This window comes from Schistocerca nitens, chromosome 10 (assembly GCF_023898315.1).
Source record: "Schistocerca nitens isolate TAMUIC-IGC-003100 chromosome 10, iqSchNite1.1, whole genome shotgun sequence".
Classification (NCBI taxonomy): domain Eukaryota; kingdom Metazoa; phylum Arthropoda; class Insecta; order Orthoptera; family Acrididae; genus Schistocerca; species Schistocerca nitens.
Window position 1 is genome coordinate 112,217,619 of NC_064623.1, and position 20,777 is coordinate 112,238,395.

Here is a 20,777-nt window from a genome sequence, read left to right on the forward strand (position 1 = left end):
ATTCTCCTTAAGGAAGAAACTAACTGTTCCAAAATATAAGTATACCTTTTCCTGCTTTTAAATGTCTGTTAGCAGTACTTGAAATTTCACTTCCTGAAGCTACTGGTAAGTACTGGACAGAGTTTGTTTCCTTGTAATTTTAGTTTCCTGAGGTGACTTCTCCTTTCTATACATACGCAGTTGTTAAACAGCTACACTAGAATTATGAAAGAAACTCAAGCTTTTTAAACTACATGTTGCTTTGTTGGGTGGAGACTGGAAACAAAAGGCTCACAGTCTAGGTAGAATAGAAGAAGCAACACACCAGAGTTTTGTATCAGCCCACTAGTTGTGCCCGAATAGCTCATTTTGTGAAGTAATGTCAATTAATATGGCAAATTGCCATTTGAGTCGTAGTCTGTTTAAAAACTAATAGTCGTAAGTCAAATTCACATAAGTGTCATTTTATCTGATATGCTGACCAACTTGAAGAAAGAATGGGATAGGAATAGGCTGTGGCATGTTGAAGTTATAATAGCATGATTCAATTTAAGTGTTTTAGGAAAACCTGGGAAGATGCCTTGATGTGGATTTGAACAACAATATTCGGAATACAAGCAGAGTTCTTTATCTGTGTCGCCACCTCTACTGATGATTGCACAAGTTTGCCCTCTGTCAAGGATTTCATTTTGCATAGATGTAAGAAGCTATCTGAAAAGAGAACGATATAATAATTCTACCTTGACAGCAGTGGTATTTTATGTGGATGTAGTCTACTTGAACCGTAAATGCAAAAATTTATTCAGATATCTGCAAAGTTAAATCTATGTCTGGAAATAAATCTAATTTGTTTAGTGTACCACAGAAGATAATTTACTTAATTACTTTTCACGTTTGCAGGACTTTGACTTCAGTGACACGTACCGAGCAGTTCTTGCTGCTGCTGAGCAGTGGGGGAAGCAGCAAGCAAAACTCCCCAAACAGATGAGAACTTTTGAGGAATCACAAAAATCCAAGAAGACCGTTGCCTCCATGATTGAGAGGAAGGGAGAGGAGAAGGAAAACAAGAAAGCAGGTCTGTAAATTTTTAATGAGTCCTCTTATATTAATTTATATTACAGTGTATGTCATGTTGCGAAGGTATTTCATGCAGAGAGAGAGGCAGGCTAACGTGGAGGGGGTTGAGTTTGCTTATGTAAACTGGAAGAGATGTGGAGATAATTCCACACTGTAAGTTCTTACAAAACGTTGCTGTGAACAACAATGAATGACTGTGTCACCACTAAAGTGTGGCAACAGTGCAGGGTGGAAGAGAACAGGTACCCACCAATGTCACTCATAAGATGATATGTGGAAAGAGACTTATTCTTCTTGGCTGCCAGCAACTGGTGGAGGTGGATGCACAGAACACTGCAGAAGTGGGCAGCTTTCCAACTTGAACCATTTTGTGATGAGAATAGATCTTGATTGGGATAGTTTTGTTATTTTGTGGGATTAGCTGAAATGTTTGATACCACTATGCCAACTGACGACCTAATTGTCACTTTCCAACCTAGACCTCAGGATGCTGTACAGATGAGTATATTACCACAACTCAGATTTCACATTCACATTTTTTGGCTTGACTGCCTCACAACCTGTCACCTTTCAAACTAACCTATAATTCAGCCTAAGCTACAGATAAGTCACCACAGCTTACAGCCAAAAAACAGATAGACGCAAAAGAAATATTCTCCATGTTCTGCTCCTCTCTTTTTTTTTTTTTTTTTTTTTCCCCACATAATAACACAGGCCACATTTTCATTATGTTACAGAACAAAGCCAACTGTTTTATGTATCCACCTCTAACTCCCCTTCCCCCCTCCCCCAGTCCATTCTAAGTGCCCCCCCCCCTTCCTGCATAAAACACACACACACACACACACACACACACACACACACACACACACACACACACACACACGGTGCAACAGTCACAAGTAACTGGCTTTGAGCAACCAGTAGTCATCATCAGTCTGTCAATTGATAGAGAGAAATCAAAGGATCATTATATACTCTGTAAAATCTACCAGGTAACTACCATATTTACCAGAGTGTTTACCTCCTCCTCACCGAGCAAGGTGGCGCAGTGGTTAGACACTGGACTCGCATTCGGGAGGACGACGGTTCAATCCCGCGTCCGGTCATCCTAATTTAGGTTTTCCGTGATTTCCCTAAATCGCTCCAGGCAAATGCCGCGATGGTTCCTTTCAAAGGGCACGGCCAACTTCCTTCCCTAATCCAATGAGACCGATGACCTCGCTGTCTGGTCTCCTTCCCCAAACCAACCAACCAACCAACCAACCTTTACCACCACCACCTCCTCCTCCTCCTCCTCCTCCTCCTCCTCTCTGGTGGCTCCGTTCACGTCTCTGTCCAGGTTAAACCCACCAACAACCTGCATATTGACAGCTGTCATCCCTTTCACACCAAAACATCCCTCCCATGCAGCCTGGCCACATGGGGCTTGCATATCTGCAGTAACAAGAACTCCCTTGCTCAGTAAGCCGAGTGTCTCACCAAGGCCTTCACAGGTGGGCTCTATCCTCCAGAACTAGTCTGCAGACAGATCTCGCATGCCATTTCCCCTCACACTCCTAATCCTCCCACCACCACCAAGAACCTCTCACACAGGTGTGTCCCCTTCATCATCCAGTTACCACTCCAGACTGGAACAATTGAACCACATCCTTCACTAGGGCTTTTATTACCTATCATCGTGGCGTGAAATGAGGGACGTCCCACGTGATGCTTCCCACCTCTCCGCGTGTGCGTAAGTCTGTGGCTGAAAGCTTTATGTAAGTGTCTTTTAATTGTGCCTGTCTGCAACTTGAAGTGTCTTCATGGTAAGTAGCAATCTCTTTTCCTACATTGTTGATATTTATCACAGTAAAAGACGACCCCCTTTCTTTTGTAAGAGTCTCCTTGAGAAATATTTTAAATAACATTTTCAGACTAATCAAAATTACAAATTGTTTTAGTGGCAGTATGTGTCTGCCGTAAATGGTGGCATTATAATTCCAGTGAAGCCCTTTTTTACGTTTTCGTGTGATGCAGACTTAAAAAATACAAAATTGAGGAAAATGTTAAAACCCCCTAAATATGAGCAAAAAGTCATGTAATTGTCATATATGATTAAAAATAGCTATCCTCTCCAATACTTTGTATAAAACCTTCCTAAGTGAAGTAATTAAATGTAAGATACAATGTTTATACGATAATTTGTGGTAACGATTTTCATCAGTTCTTAAAAATTACACAAGTGTAACAGCAAGTAAAAACTCATCAAAAAAAGTAAAATTCTATCTGGGTACAAGGTAATCGAGCAGTTTTCAGACATGCTGTGACTAAAAACTATACATTTGAAATATGCATTTTTGAGAGATCATTCTTAGTACTCACCCAGAAAAAAAGCAAAAATTGATGAACATGTTGAATTAAACAAAAGCATCACAGCATCTAAGTCTTTAAACCATAAGCATAAATGCAGACGTCTGCTTAATGACATACTTTGTCACTATTGCTGTTATTGTTTAATGCTTTTCTCATGAGCCGCACTTCATATGCTCACCACAGTTAGTGTTATTTTAGGCCTGATGAGAGAAACAGACTCATGGAAAAAATGATTTACTTCCCCACCAGTGAATTTCTGTAGACTGTGCAAAAAGTTAATTTGAAAGAAATCTCAGGTGCTACAGTTTTGCTTCATGCCCTCTATCACTGCTGTCAATCTTTAAGATCTACAGCGTGGGGTGTGTGTGGTGCAAAATCTATACATAAGTAATGTATGTAGTTGTTGTAATTGTATCATGTCAGATTTGAACATGAAACTCTATAAAATGTGCTGTCACAAAACCTTTGTTCTATTTCCGTGTGACATCTGTCATAGCACATCATCTGCATGAAAAGTATATTTTCAGCACTTCGCAAAATTTCACCCCTAATTGCACTCCTGTCACTAAAGGGCCATTCCCTCTCTTCACAGATCCAGTAGCTAAGCTCATTTTACATATGTTAGTGTGGTGCAGTCACTCAACTGGCTATTGAGTGACTTAACAAATTGCCAGCCAATAAGAGTTCACTAGCCGGAAATGGACAACATTTTCTTTATTATGACCGAGCATGTCCTTTGAGACTCAATGTTTGAATTTAAAAGGTTGACGATTGATATTGTTGCTGAATACAGTACATTGGAAATACAGGTAAAAAGATGAGGCTGAGTTATAAGTGGCACAAGAAAAGGTGGTGGCTGGCCCACTTAATGAAGTGGGCCAGCCACCACCTTTTCTTGTGCCACTTATAACTCAGCCTCATCTTTTTACCTGTATTTCCAATGTACTGTATATTGCCTTGGTCCAGAGCACTTTGTGATGAGTGCCTTGTTTTTCTATTACCACTGCAACCTAGCAGTAGTTGTAACATAATTGCGCGGCGAAGCTAAATGTTGCAAGTTGTGTTGGCAACACCAATCATGGATTAATCTTCGTACAGCCATAGTTGAAATGGAGGACAGTGGGGTGTCAGCTGGTATAAATTTATATTAAAAATGAAGAAATTCCTACAGCTGTATTTAAGGTGTCGATTTTATTTTGGCAACTAGTTTCAACGTTGTAACAACACGTCATCTTCAGGCCCATACAAACTTGCCAAAATAAAATCGACTCCTTAAATACAGCTGGAGGAATTTCTTCATTTTTAGTATATATCATGGATTACATCAGCATTTCCTCTCTCCACAACAGCCTAAAATATTCCCTTAATTCTGCCACTGCCCATGGGCAAACCATCTGCCTTTCAAGCCACTTATATCATGTTCAGTCACATCAAATGTCAGTAGGAAGAAAATGGGACGAAGTGAAGCGAGACGTTGAGTAAGAACTTAGAATCAATGTAAACCTTACTAGGAATAAATGTAAAATCAGGGAATTTCTAGTGTTGTTCTTGTGTTTTTTTTTTTTTTTTTTTTTTTTTTCCAGGGGATATGAATTTGTGGTGTAGAATCGTGAAAAACATAAAATCGAAGTTCCACTTACTTAAACTTTGGCCATTTATTGATTGTCTGCATTTTGATAATACAAAAAGAAATAAAATAAAAAGAAATGGTTTACATTAATTTTTAACTTCACTGCCTTTAATGCTTACTAATCCTGTTGTCCCTGGTATCACTGTTTTTAAACGTGACCATCATCCTAATGGCAGAGTTAAGACATTTAAATCTTTGTCCTAACAAACATTTCACGGTTTCTTCTGAATACATTGCAATGTCTGAGGTTGTGGTTATAGTGGAACTTGAGAACGCAGCTGTTTTTTTTTTGTCAATTAAATATCAGATTTCACTTCCGCATTGATGTGAGATTGTTACTATGTTTCTTGCTTTCAAATGTATTGTATGCCTGCTGCTCTCTCATTGGCTGTGCAGATCTGGTGGCTGACACACAAGTTTGGAAAATATCTTTGTCTTATAATTGAGTAAAATTGATGTCTACATAATGATACAAAGAATAAATTGTATCTTAAAGCATATGCTAAAGTTGATTTCCATTATTTTGTCAATGATTCAGGGACTATGTCCAGCATTGGTGTCAACAGTGTTCATCCAATGTGTGGATTGATGAAACAGGATTGGAACAAATGATGGCACCACTCTTGTTACAACTATTTTGCTTGATATTCCAACTAAACATCAAAGGTTGTTGGGCCACTACCAATACGCCAACAACACATTGGCACCAGTGTTGTCTGTTTTCTGTCTTTACCATTTAAAAACTGAACTTGTTTGTTTGTTCGTCATTGTTGTCATATTTATTTCAAAGTTAAGTTTTTCAAATTGTCTCACGAACAGTGAAGCAATATTATTTACACTCAAGACTGCAAAAGCAAAGGTCAGGTTCTGTTCATCAGGTATGTTTACGTTGCCTCTGTTTGAGTTCAACTGAACGTTGGCTCCAATTTGTGGGAACTGTCACATAAATATTTCCAATGTTGGCACTAGCATTAGCACCAGTGTGTGGACAGAGCAACTTCATCAGATTTTATAACTATGTTCATTAGAGTACTGTGACATAATTTTAGGACAGTTTTTCAAGCTTAAAAAATTATCATATATTTAAATTTCAGCAAAAAGGATTGGAGGAGGGATGGTGGGAGAGAGAACATAATCAGTGAATGAACCACTTGATCTTCATGGCCAGCTTGTCATTTTCCCCACAGATACTGACTGTGTGTGACTGGCTGGTAAGTCGCCCGTCAAGAATGAGAAATAATCATGACATAGCCCACTTCAGTATAATGTCGCAAATCCAGTCTTACAGATGGTACATCACAAAATTATAGAGACGCTTATTGTGACTCGGGGATTCCCATCCAAAATAAAATAAAATAATAAAAATCTACTTGTACATTCTTCATTTCTTATTTGTCTATTTATGTATCATGTTGTCTACCTGACAGTCAGAAAGATCTATTCTGTTTTAGCAGCTGAGCAGCATATGTCCAAAGAATGCTCTGTGTATACTGTATAAATTGTCCTATTTGCAGCAAGCTGTTATTGGAAATCTTTACTCCAATGTCATTTGATACAACTGACACATATCTAATGATACATCACTACTTTCAGGGAAAGCAAAGAAGAAAGGTGCTGGAATGGTAAATGGTGAAGGCCCTAATAACAGTGAGTAATTTGCAACTAACAGTAGAAGTAATAGAGATTAACGTACATTGTGTGTGTGTGTGTGTGTGTGTGTGTGTGTGTGTGTGTGTGTGTGAGAGAGAGAGAGAGAGAGAGAGAGAGAGAGAGAGAGACTAACAGAATTTGCTTGGAGTTTTTTCTATAAGAACCCATGCATGAATTTATGGGTAGGAGGGCATGCTTCATTTGGATCTGGTCAAGGTTAGATGGCATTTAAGTAGCTTGAGGTTATGTTAGAAATCTGTTTACTTAATGATTAACTGCTTGCAAAATGGTGGTGTTGTAAATATGAGATTTCTTTAGGTTATATGGGAGGTATATTTGATGTGAGAATCTCCATAACAGTTTGAATTGAGGGAACACTGAATCAACAAATAAAGCACTTAACTACACAGAAACACACAAGAATATTAGGGAGGTGTCTGTTTAAAAATTTAGATAGGCAGTTAGAAATTCTGACACACATCACAATGTAAATGGTTTCAAAAAGTTACTCTCTTCCCTGGGGGGGGTTTTCTTATGTTACTTGGTGTATAATCAACAAAGCCTTTTCTCTTAAGTAGCAAACACTCTAGCTAACCAGCCATGGCAAACAGCAGGTTCTGAAGCAAAAGATTTGTGGTTTGGTACAGTGTACTCCTGATTATTCACATGCGAATTATCCTGTTTGCAGATTATTGGTGCCTCAAAAAATTCTCTAGCAAACGGCAATAAACAACCATTTCCATTGCTATTGGGCGCCCTGTTCCACATGAATAAAAAAGAATCTGTTTTCTTATGTTATTTGGTGTATAACCAACAAAGCTAGTTAAGGATAAATGATGAAGGATAAATGAAAGAAACATGTTGACATTAAAAGGTATGTATAAGGCGAGATACTGACAGAAGTAAAACTGTGAGGTTGGACCATGTGTCCTGGATATGTCACCTAAAGAACGCGTTAAAACTTTGTCCACTGCTAATGCTTCTAGCAACTTCAAAATGGAATTACTAGTGATTGTAAAATAAAAATTAAAAAAAACTAGCTTTGAGGCACATTGCAGCTAAGGGTTTTACTGTGCATTACAAGGTCTGTTCGAAAAATTCCGGAACATACGTAATTTCATGCCAGTGGTGTGTTGGAGCAAAATGTGGTTGGCATCCCTGCACACATCTGCATTTAATGTGTAACTGATGGAAGTTTCATTGTATGTCTGCTAGTTATTGTTCAGTGCAGTATTGAAAGAATGGTGTCTCACAGCTTATGAATTTTGAGATGGCAAAGTTAGAGGAGCAATGTGTCTGCATTAAATTTTGCTTGAAACTCAAGAAAACCTTTCCCAGAGACACACCAAATGATGCTGGATGCCTTCAATGATTAGTGCTTAATCTGTTCTTGGGGTTTAAAAATGGCCAGATGGAAGTTAGATGACTCTCGTTGAGGACACCCTAAAACATCCACGAATAATGCTCACATCAAGAATGTCAACAAAACTGTGCATTCCAATCAGACTGATTGTCTGAGAGATTCTAGAAGAATGTAACATTACAGTTGGATCATTTCGTGAAGTCCTGATGCAGCATCTTGGAATGTTTTGTGTTCCCACCAAGTTCGTCCCACAGCTCATGAGTCAAGATCAGAAAGACCTTCACTTCACAATCTGTGAAGAGTTTTTGGATCTCACAAATGAGAACAAGATGTTCTGGAAGACAATTATAACTGTTGATGAAACGTGGGTCTACAGTTATGATGCTGCGACCAAGTTTCAATCTTCACAGTGGATTGAGAAGGGTCTCCAAGACCAAAAAATGCTCGCCAGGTCCGGTCAGATGTCAAAGCCATGGTGATAGTTGCCGTTGACTTTGAAGGATTAGTTAATCATGAATTCACACCACAGGGACAAAATTTTAATCGATGGTTCCATCGGGACGTGCTGCGACACCTGTGAGAAAATGTGAGATGTAAAAGGACTGAAATGTGGTGAGAAATTCCATGGCTCTTGCATCACGATAACGCACCCACACATTCATCCCTGTTAGTGCATGACTATTGGACAAAAAACGAAATCACTATGCTGTCTCATCCTCCACACTATACAGACCTGGCCTCTGCAGACTTTATTTTATTTCCAAAATTGGAAACCCCATTAAAAGGACGAAGATGTGCAACGCTAGACGAGGTAAAAGAAAATTTGCAAATGATGCTTCATGCAATTCAGCAAGAGGCATAGTTCTTCCAGAAGTAGTAACAGCATTGTGAATGGTGTATTAATTTTGCAGGAGACTGTTTCAAAGGAGACCATGCACAGTAGGTAAGTGTAGAAAAATTTTGAAGACAAAGTTCTGGAATTTTTTGAACACAGAGCTCCTATTACAACCAAAAGAGTATAGCTGGATAATGAAACTTTCAAAAAAAAAAAAAAGATTCCACACAAATTTTGTAGCACAAATTCAGTGATTTCTATAACGGAAAGGATTGCCACAGAAGGTTTTTCTATTGCCTGATAACTCCGCTTAACATCCCAATCGGAGGGTTCTTGTATCTGATGATGGTCTCACCATAACTAAGTTTTTACCTCTTAACATGACTGCCATTATACACCCAATGGACCAAGGTGTAATTACATTGGTAAAACTGCACTCCCAGACTGGTCTACTGCTAGTTGATGGGAATGATTTGATGGCATTCTGGAAGAAGTTGACAATTCTAGGTGCCATATGCAGAATTTATGTTTGGCGGAAGCAAGTCGGGCCACATGCACTAGTTCAGTAATAGAGGAAAATCCTTCCGAATATAGAAGAAAGTGATTTTCAAAGCTTCAGGAATGTAGAAATAACTGCACAAATAATGAATCTGGCAATAACTTTAAATAGTTTTGAAGATGTCTCTGAAGAAAACTTGAATGAGTGGTTAGAGAGTGACACACATGAACCTGGCTTCCAGTACATGAGTGACGCCGAAATTATGACCACAGCTTCACAACAAAACAATGAAGAGGACAGTGAATATGAAAGTGAGAATGAAGACAATGAATGATCGTTTCAGTCACTGTACCACACTGTGATGTGTTGATGCTCTACATTGTACGGGCCAGTACAACAGTATTTTTGCAAGAAAAATTCTAAATGGCATGTGAAAAAAAAGTCAGCTAATCTCAGAAGCAAACGTCATACACTATCTTAACAATTAAACATGCCTACTCTACCTCTGCACAGACCTTCAATAAACTTTCAAATAAAGAACACACATTTGAAAATACCTTGATTATTTGTGCATCTTGTCTTTTACACCCCCCCCCCCTCCCCCAATACCCCAAATGATTGAGAGTATAGAGTATACTGTATCTTGAAATATTTAGTATTTTAATTTGTTGTTATGGGAAAGGCTGTATTTATGGATTATGTCCATCCTATTTTTTCCATTTGGTAAGAGCAGTGGAGGTGGAAGCACTTCACTGCAGTCAGGGAGGTGGTCGAGAGAGAGAGTATTAGCAGTGTTGTAATAATCCAGTGCAATTGCCAATCCACCAGTGATGGAGGTTTTCTTTTTTTCGTCCACAGTAACAGCTCCAGTTCCACCACCAGCACCAGTCATTCCTGTGTCGCCTTCTTCCAAATCGAATGACTTTTTGAATGAGGAAATCCTAGCCCAGAACAGAATGCGACTGGCTCAGAAGATGGCTCGCAGTCCCAAAGCGATCAAGCAGTGAGTACAAACTGCAGAGACGCACGCTGCTCCGTACAATAGAGGTTAACAGATACCTGGCAATACCCAGCATATTGCTTTGTCAGCACAGTGTGTTGTTGCAATAATGACTATTTCCTCAGCAGTTAGTTTATTAAGAATAATAAATCTAAAATTCTCACAATTTTCTGTAGGTTCTAACTTTTTCTTTATTACTAAATACAATTTACAGGTATAAGTCTCAAATTAAGTCGGCTAACATCGTATTGTGACTTCAACGGGCACTTTTCTGATCAGTATTTAATGCTTTGAAAAGAAACAGACAAGTCAGCAATTTTTCAGATTTCCAATTTAAGAGAAGTTAAATTTTCAGCTTCTACTTATGACTGGTCATATAGATTTCTTCACCATTCTTTTTTGTCAAGTTCAGCTCAGTTGTCTATAATTGAGTTGGTGTAAGACAATCCCTAACAGCTTGCACTGAGCATTGTCGTGGAGAAGTTTGCAAAACTGCACTATGTGATCGGTTAATGTAGGCACATGTAGCTGCCACACCCAGAGCACTGCAATGGTCAGGGATCTTCTTACGTTCACTCTAATAGGATGATTCCTATGGCAAAAAAAATGTTCCCAGATTTGCTGTATGTATTTAAATAAATTGTTCCAGGTGACCTTGTTTCTTCATTTATCATTTATTACGTTTTCCATCAGTTAATTTACACAAGATCGCTGCTCTCTCACTCACTTCAATCACATATGTCTCTCTTCTCACACACATCTCTGAACTGATTCATTACACTTACTATTGCTTAACAAAAATTGTATAATGCCAGAGCACAAGGATAATAGTGATGAATCTTGGAGTGACTGTAGCTAAGCACATTTTCATACACCTTTTTATTGGACATTAATCAGTTTGCACTAGTAATTTTGTGTTTTTACTGTCTACTGTAACAAGTTTTATATTTGACTCCATTGGTAATAGTACAAACCTTTTTTATTGAAAATAGATGAATATTTAATTACTTTTGAATTTTTAAATATTTCACTAATCAAATAATGTCAGTTACAAATGTAACACAAAAATTTTGTGAGTAGTGATTATTTGACAGCTAGCACAATTTTCAAACACTTAATACATGGAGTGTTTAAACTGTTTTCGACAAATGTCTAGGAGTGATAGATCATGTCTTGGGAAACAACTTTTGTTAGGGACGAAATGTTCACCGCCACTTACCAGGTTTGAGGTGGAGCAGAGTGGATTCCCTGATTTGACAGCTTACTTGTAAACATTATATCATCCTTTGCGAGCGATGCACATATTAAGTTGCAAAAAAATGAGTTTTTGAAAACTCTTCTCAGCATATCTTGTGTTATTCCAGCGATGACATCTGAATTGCCATCTTAAGAGCTTCCAAGGTCCTTGGCCAAACTTTGTAAACCTCTGCTTTGAGGTATCTCCCCCCCCCCCCCCCCCTCAAAAGAGGTCACAGGGGCTCAACTCCGAGGAGCATGGGGCACATGAAACATTTTGGTGCGAACGACGGGCAGTATGAGTCATAGCACTATCCTGTTGAAATCGGAATGCTTATGTGTAAGTGTCATGTTCCTCACCACACTCTTCCATTTTGGGGATTAAAAAGTGGTTTCAGTCGCACAGTAACGAAAATTTTGCTACACTACAGAATAGTGTCAGGTTGCACAGAGGCTAAGATTGCATTGCAAGCATCTGTACATTTCACTCAGTCTTCTGGACTAAGTTCTTCAACAACCATCAACTTGTAGGGGTGTAAGTGAAGGTCAGAGTGTAAAATCTGCCTTACTGTTCTGGATGATATTCCAAGAGCAGCAGCACATTTCCATGCAGAACAACACGATGGATATCGTTCAATTGAGGTTATCACTGATACGATGTTTTCAGGTGTCCTCACACTTTTAGGTCGGCCAGCTGGTTTTCTACCTAAGCTCAGTAAGGACAAAAACCTTCCTCCTGACTACAACCCCATCTCTCTTACCATCTATGTTTGCAAGGTGATGGAACGTGTGATTCATGCCCGTCTGGTACGGTGGCTTGGGTCTCGCAATTTACTGATGAATGCACAGTGTGGATTTCAGGCTTGGTGCTTTGCAGTTGACCATCTTGTTACTTTGCTCACCCTTGTCTTGAATGGTTTTCTGTGGAAATCCCAGACTGTGCCTGTGTTTTTAGATTGGAGAAGGCCTAAGACTCCTGCTGGCGAACTGATATCCTCTGTACTCTTTACACGTGTGGCTCCCATGGCCTTCTGCCTTGTTTCCTTCAGGCATTTTTAAAAGATCAAGTTTTCAAGGTGCGTGTGGGTTCTACCTTGTTGGAGACCTTTATCCAGGCAAACGATGTGCCTCAGGGTTCCATCCTGAGTGTCGTCCTCTTTGCTATTGCCACTAAAACTCCTTAATGTTCTCTCTCTCGCCGGGCATCACCATTAACCCTATAATGGCCTGTCTCCTGCTGGGCATCCTGGCTCCCTTTTTGTTGACGATTTTGCCATCTGTTGCAGTTCTTCACGGACCTGTCTCACTGAGCAGCATCTTCAGTAATGTCTCGATCATCTTTACCCCTGGAGCATCAATGATGGCTTTCGCTTTTCCACTGACAACTGTCTGTATGACTTTCTGGCGACTCAAGTGGTTTCTCCCACCATGTTAACATTTAAGGCCTGTTGCCTTCCGTTCATTGAAACTACGAAATTTCTGGGGCTCATGCTCGAAAGGAAAATCTCTTGGTCCTCCCACGTATCTTACCTGGCAGCCTGCAGTATACGGTTCCTCAATGTCCTATGTGTCCTCGATAATACTTCCTGGGGTGCCAATCCTCTGTATCGGTCCCTTGTCCGTTACAGACTTGACAAGGGGTGCTTTGTTTGTGTGTCGGCATGTCCATCCCTCTTACACCATCTCAACACTATCCACCATCATGGTGTCCGTTTGGCCACTGACGCATTTTACACAAGCCCGTTTGAGAGCCCGTATGCTGAAGCTGCTGAACTACCGCTGTCCTACCCCTGTGACTTTCTCCTCAGCACGTGTGCGTGCCGTTTGTCTGCCATGCGTGGCCACCCACCTATACTGCCTCCTTCTTTGATCGTCAGTATGGGGCTCGTCCCTTTTCTCTGTTACCTCCTGGAGTTCACTTTCGGCACTTGCTGTGGTGGCTTACCTTCACGCTACCTGCAGCTTTCCCCGTGGGTTCGAACCCTTCGCCACCTTGGCTTCATGAAGTGGCCCATGTTAACCTTGACATTAATTTGCTTTCTAAGGACACAACTCAACTCCAGCCGTCAGTTTCATAACCTTTGCATGGAACTTCACAATAATACCTTTGTATACACTGATGGCTCTTGGTCTGGTATTGGGGTCGGTTGTGCCTTCGTCATTGGCACCTGTGTCTTTAGACACCAGCTTCTGGCACACTCCTCAGTATTTACAGCCGAGCTCTTTGTCTTGTATCAGGCCACGGAGTACATCCAGTGACACAGCCTTTTCAATTGTCCTCTGCTCAGACTCACTCGGCACCCTTCAAAGTCTATATGCGCTGTACACTACCCATCCCTTTGTGCAGCGAGTCCAGGAAAACTGTCACTTGCTCACTCTTGGTGGAGCCAGAGTGATGTTTCTGCAGGTTCCTGATCATGTCAGTCTGCCAGGAAATGAGGCTGCTGACGCTGGTGCCAAGGCTGCAGTCCTCGTACCTCAGCTTGCGAGTACCTATATTCCCTCCAATATGTGCAATCTGTGTGTTGTCGTCTGTCAGGAGGAGGTGTCTCTTTGGCATCGCCAATGGTCCTCCCTTAATTGGAATAAGGTCCGGCTTATTAAGCCTCTCCAAGCGGCTTGGACAATCTCCTCTATACCCTCCCGCCAAGAGGTGGTTATTTTAACTTGGCTGTGTATTGGACATGGCCTTTTTAGCCATCGTTGTTTGCTAAGTGGCGCTACCCCACCACTTTGTTCACATTGTTCCCAAGTTTTAACTGTCCACCACTTCTTGATGGAATGCTCATTTTTGTAACCATTTATCTTTCCACTTGGGTTTGCCGTCTGATTTATTTGCCATTTTAGCAAATGACGCATGGGCTGTCGACCGCATTTTACTTTTTATCCGCCAAAGCAATATGGCGAAGGCCATTTAATTTTTAGTTTTGTACCTCCGTTTCTGTATAGTGTCTTTTTAGCCCTTTTTCCACATGCCTGTTTTTAGCTGTCTTCTATTATGTCAGTTGGGACTTAAGTATAGTCATTTTTTAACTCCTCTCTGTCTTCGTGTTCTATAGTTTAGACTTGGGCGCATATGACCCCAGTTGTTTTTGCACCCTAAAGCAAAACAAAACCAAATTGAGGTGAAGCACACAACAGTTGGGCAACATCCTCAGCAGCTGGATGGTCCAGGTGCCTCTTGGCCACAGTTTGACAGTGGCTGTTCACATGGGCAGATAGCTTAGTCATCATACCCACATAGAAAGTGGCGCAGTGGTTGTAGCATAGTTGGCAGATAACATGGCTGATTTCACAGGTAGCCCTGCCTTTGATGGGGTAGGACATGCCTGTGAGAGGATTGGAGTAGGTGCTAGTGTGTTTCAAAGATTTTGGAACCCCGTATATTAATACATGTGTGAGCTTAATATAAATGATGTGCTAATAACAGCCAGAGAGAGTTTATCTTTGTGCATTGCTCATGTGATACAGGTGTATCAGGTTGTATTCTAAAATAATGCTTCTGCTTGTGTACAGAAAATGTATTTGAGGTGTTGTCCTGTTTCATGTCCTTATTTGGGAAAAAATATATTGACAGGATTGTTACGAACAATGGATGACATACTTGTCACCAAGCTTTCCACATTTAGAAAGTGGTCTCGAAGTCCATTTCCAGAATGTCTTTCAAATAGCACATCACATTCTCCCAGACTTCCTTTGTGTTCTTATACTGCAGTCTTTTGGGAAATGTCTTCACTTGAGGGAGCAGTAAGAAGTTTGCCAAGGACCCATTGGTGTTGTAAGGACCTCAAGGAAGTGTTGCCATGTTGTTCCAGGCCAGGTGGTCATTGATCACGAAGTAGATGTGGCTCAGTGCATTGTTATGTCCCAGTCTCTAATTGGGGCCAATGCTTGTCGTCGATTGGTTGACACTTTCCTTCAGCTTTTTAAGAAGTCCCACATAAACAGTACCAGTCAGTCTGTTCCACGGGCACGGATAGGTGATGGACGACAGCTGTGGTGTCAAAGAATACAATGAGCACGACCTTGGCAATTGACTTGCTCATATCAGCCTTCATTTGATCAAGGGCTGCTGCTATGTGCTATTCAGTACTACGGCATTTTGTCTCAGGATCGTGGATCTTGCTACATTGTACCCTCATCTCCATAGTCGATTTTTTTCAGAGTCCCGTACAGAATTTTATGTAGTGCTCTTCGACAGAATGTTGCATTTTCATCTTTAGCCAAGCCTACGGACAGAGGTACTTTAAAACGATAAAATGAATTGCAATGAACCTCATTGGCAAATGACATTACATTTGTTTTGAAGTGATGTCCCACTCCATCAAACTCACTTCGATTGAGCATACTGTTACCTACAGTTGTCAGAAAAACTGTACTCATTACTTTTTATAAATACACTGTATTATATTTTTATATTCCTTAATGTCATTTCTTGTTAACAATATTAGCTTGTTCCCAAGAATGAGCAGCTTTCACACTGTTAATACTCAGCAGAAATCAAACCTGCATTTGGAGTGGACTTCCTGGACTTCCTTAACTCTTGTGCAGAAAGGTGTGCAGTCTACTGCTGCATCCATTTTCAATAAGCTACCACTTTAATTAAAAAATCTTAGCAGTAATCCACACACTTTCAACTTGAAACTGAAGAGTTTCCTCTTGGATCACTCCTTCTACTGTGTCAAAGAGTTTCTTTAAAAATTAAGCTGATTCTTGTTGTATTGTTGATTGCATTTACTTAAACATATGGATTGATTTTTTTCCAGGTTCATAAACGTTTTATTTTTATCTGTTATTACTTTTATGTTGTAATTTCATGTATTGACATGTTCCATAACCTTGGAGAGTAGTTACTCCTCAATTTGGTCGTATGTAACTTTACATGTAAATAAATAAAATAAATCATTCCTAAGCCACTGACTCTGATGACCTCAATGTTTAAAGACCTTAAACTCCCATCTTCTTTCCTTTGTACATCAAAGAAATAATAATGAGCAAGTTCACTTGTGAAACAAGACACAGTACACTCAGGCAGTATATTATGGACTTTTATCTTTCCTAAAAAAAGCTGCTGCAAACCATTGTGAAATGTGTGGAAGAGGATACTTAGCACTGGACAAGTTATTAGGGTTTCTTTCCTTTCCATTCACATATGGAGTATGGAAAAACATGGCTTAAATGTCTCTGTGTGCATTGTAATTAGTCTCATCTTGTCCACGCAGTCCCAATGAGTGTGATGCAGAGGCGGTTGCAGCATATTCCTAGCTTCATCACTTAAAACTGGTTCTTGAAACTTTGTCACTAGGCTTTCACAGGATAGTGTGGTTTATCTTTGAGCATGTCCATGATGTTTTCCATGAATCATACAAATGTTTGACCATTTATACTGGCCTTCTTTGTATATATTCAGTATCCCCTGTCAGTAATGTTGTACTTCTGAAAGTGCAAACTAGGTCAAACACCCTGAAGTACATCATTAATCAGTTCTGTGGAGAGAAAGTCAAGAGGTGACTCCCCTCCCCCCGCCCCGTTAGTACTTTTTGACTCTTTTTGTAGACTGATTACATTTCCGTAATGTTCTAGCAGTGAACTGAAGTCTGTTGCCTGCTTGCTGTGTGAGTGAGTGTGTGTGACTGTTCAGTTTCATGTCCCTACAAACTTTTACAACCGGGTGTATCCACAAGTTGGCTGGTTCCAGATGTGACCTGTTGATACTTTAGGCACAGGATACTACACTTTCTCTTCTTCTTCTTCTTCTTCTTCTTCTTTTTTATGAATATTTAAAGCAAGCTTGGATCTTCGCATGATCTTGAAATCTTATCAAGATACACATAATATTTTTGCAGATTTTGCCAAACAGTTTGTAATTACAGATAACTGCATAAACTACAAAAAATCTGAAGTTACTATTAGTATTGTCTGGAAGATTGTTACTATGCAGAGTCCACTAGAAAAATGTACACACTCTTTGTCAGCTCTATTGAGATATCGATATTGTCGTTCGATTTAAGTGTGTGTTGTTGGCTTGCAGATGTTAGTACTTTCATCTCTGTATGGAGCAAACAAGATGGCTGGAGCATGCTTGACATTCGAGCAATGAAAATGTATTGTGAAATGGTTTTAAAGTTTGATAATGCTGTTGAAGTGCAACATCAGTGGAGGCGAGAGTTTGAAACAGAACTCCCAACCCACCTAACAATTAAATACATCACTGACACGTTCGAATTGCATGGAACGATTTGTGATATTCACAAAGGATGACCATAAAGACAGCGTACAGCTACAAGTCCCGCTTTGTCAGCTCTCATGTTGGAAATGTTACAAACATCAATTTTCAAGGTATGTAGCTGAAGAAGAGGTTGTCTACTAAAAGGACGGGGTGTCACCAACTACCACGTAGCCATATGAGCTTTCCTGGATTACCATTTTCTGTGGCATTGGATTGGACAAAGAGGGCCCATTGAGTTCTCTCCACGGTCGCCAGATCTAACACCTATGGACTTTTACTTGTGGAGAACTGTGAAAGATAACGTTCATCGGCGGTAGCCACACATGCTGGAGGAACTTTGCTAGGAGATTACAGTGACGTGCAGCGATCTCCACTGTAACATTGACTGACGTAGCTGCAGTGACCGCTTGTCATTCTGTTATTTGTATAGCTGCGAACGGTGAACATTTTGAACATTTAAAGTAACCATGTGCTAAACTAAAGATTGTACAACATATGTGATCAATTATTAAACACAAAATACACACATAAGTAATACTTTTAGCTCCTTAAAGTTTGTGTGCATTTTTCTGGCAGACTCCGTACTCCAGGAACCATGAGGTCCTCAACACACTTAACTGTGGCATGCATGAAGCCACTTATGCTCTCATTGATGTCTCTGCATCTGACATAACTTGGTGTGCGCTCCCTACCAATAAATTTTCTAGTCAGAAGGAGAGGTCCCCAGAGGTGAAATAGACTTTTTGAAATCTGCCTATATGATGAAATAGACTGTGGTGCCAACCACTACACCCTCGCACCATTCATCAAAGCGGGCTCTTGTTTGTGCATAATCAGTGAAAAATATCATAATTTTGTGTTGTGCTTTAGAGCATTAAAATAAATAGTATTATCTGGAGCAGCAGCAGCATATGTTCCTCGTATGCAAAAGTCATTGATTTGAATCCTTTCAGATGCTAGCAAATTTTTTATTTTTAAATCTTTATTGAAATGACTTATCATTGTTTTTATTCAGTTCATTGCTTTAAATGTAATTTTTTATTTCTAATACTTTGTAATGTGATTTTAATCAGTGCATTAACTTTTTCATTTGCTGTCATTTTTTTCTTCATAATCACTTTTTTTCATCATAAATCTTGCTCCATGTGGTTTTACTTATTTACATGTTACTTTTTTTGACACTGTTGCACAGCCAGTATAAATCTGTACTTTGTCTTTTGTTTTTTAACCAGTAATGTGATATTTTCAAACATTTGAATAGAGTGATAGGTAAATAAAAATAATTAAAATCACATGCGTAAATATTCCAAATGAAAAAAGAATGATAGATAATAAAAATGAGAGCAAATGGAAAAAGTTGATACAATGATTCAAATGACATGAGAAAATGTCAGAAAAATACATTTAAACCAATTAATTGAATAAAAATAATGATCAGAGTCATTTTGATAAAGATTTACAAACAAAAAAGTTAATAGCACTTGATGGGATTCAAACCAATGGTCTTTTGCATATTAGGAACTATGCCACATCTCTCGGTAATTATATGAATTTTAATACTCTAGAGCATGATGGAAAATTCAGACATTATTATTATTATTATTATTATTATTATTATTATTTGGAAATAAAGAAGCATTTTGAGGAGTGATTTTAGTGTGTAGTACCTGGGATCCTAACATGCACCTCTTTATAGATTGCAAATTTTGGTCTATCATACTTTCCATAACAAGTGTGGAACTATATGGTCTGACTTGTTATTGTCATATTAGAGCCTGTGCTCTATTTTGAAAAACTGTTTTACTCACTATGTTGTCAAGATAGATGTGAATAAGCAGGCTCTAAGACTGCAGGTAACACCATGTTATATTGACAGTGTAACTGATGTGTTATGTGGGAACTACAATAGTTTCACATTTTCTGGAAGAATGCAGTGATTAGCAGTAGTATTTTCTAAGAATACCTCCCTTTCATGATTTTTTTTTTCCCCCCCATTAAATATGTTGAATGATTCTTTCATAATTGTACACACCAATACTGCCTTTTGGAACACCCTGTAAATTAAAAATGTATTGCAATAAAGATTTCAGGGCAGTTTGAAGTGAGTAGGTTCTCAAATGCATACATTTTCCCCAATTTCCCTTTCTCACAAACTCAGTAACAAATTTTGCTTTTATGATTTTTACTTCTTTGTGACAGAAATATTTCTGTCTTTTGCTTACAGTCACTTTTGCAATTTGTTCTTCCATTCTTCCAGTTTGTTTGCTTTATTACTCCATTTAAAATTCCACTTTAAGTTATTTTACCACACTTCTGATGCTCCTGCATAAACCATAGGCTCCAAAATTTGCATGCATTTTACTCCACTTGACGTGGTAAATTAATTTTCACATTGAGAGATAATTTCTAAACCATTTGGCCCACTGTAAGCCATTCTTATTTTTTATATTCTCCTGTTTTTAAATTAGTTGCATACATGTTTACCAACTTTTGACCTAATTCTCAACTAGATTTTTTAGTCAAGAGTATTTGAGTCTAATACACATGTCTGCCAAGAATTAAGAGTTTGTTTTCCACCTGAGCTCTTATAAAGACAAATGATTTGTTATTTTAAGTAAATTAAATCTGAGTTTTATTTCGTATCTTGAGCTCCGTTTACATCATTATGCTCTAGATTCTCCTTGGTATTAACCATGCTGATCATATGTGGCTTCTGATACAAAATATATTGAATGTGAAATCTGGAGCATGTGATGGATTGCTGGGTTTTTCTTGTTATTTCCAAAAGGTAACAATAGACATAAATAGTGCTTGAAGTCTTCCATATTTTTTTTATATTTGTAAGCTAAATTTCCAAGCAATGAACTAAGAAATTATGTATCACTTGTCTTTAACAATATTTTTGTTTACAATTTACTTTTAAT

General features: G+C 39.0%; 1 protein-coding gene across 2 annotated transcripts in view; it reads left to right on the forward strand.

The window, feature by feature from the left end:
* Positions 1–20,777, forward strand: part of LOC126210134 (signal recognition particle receptor subunit alpha homolog) — a 68,462-nt gene that overhangs the window by 14,692 nt on the left and 32,993 nt on the right. The window contains exons 3-5 of one of the 2 annotated variants that reach the window (XM_049939282.1): positions 880–1,054; positions 6,635–6,688; positions 10,247–10,391. In XM_049939282.1, coding sequence (XP_049795239.1) covers positions 880–1,054; positions 6,635–6,688; positions 10,247–10,391 — 374 coding nt within the window. The remainder of the gene's footprint in view (positions 1–879; positions 1,055–6,634; positions 6,689–10,246; positions 10,392–20,777) is intronic. The other variant, XM_049939283.1, reaches the window with a different exon arrangement.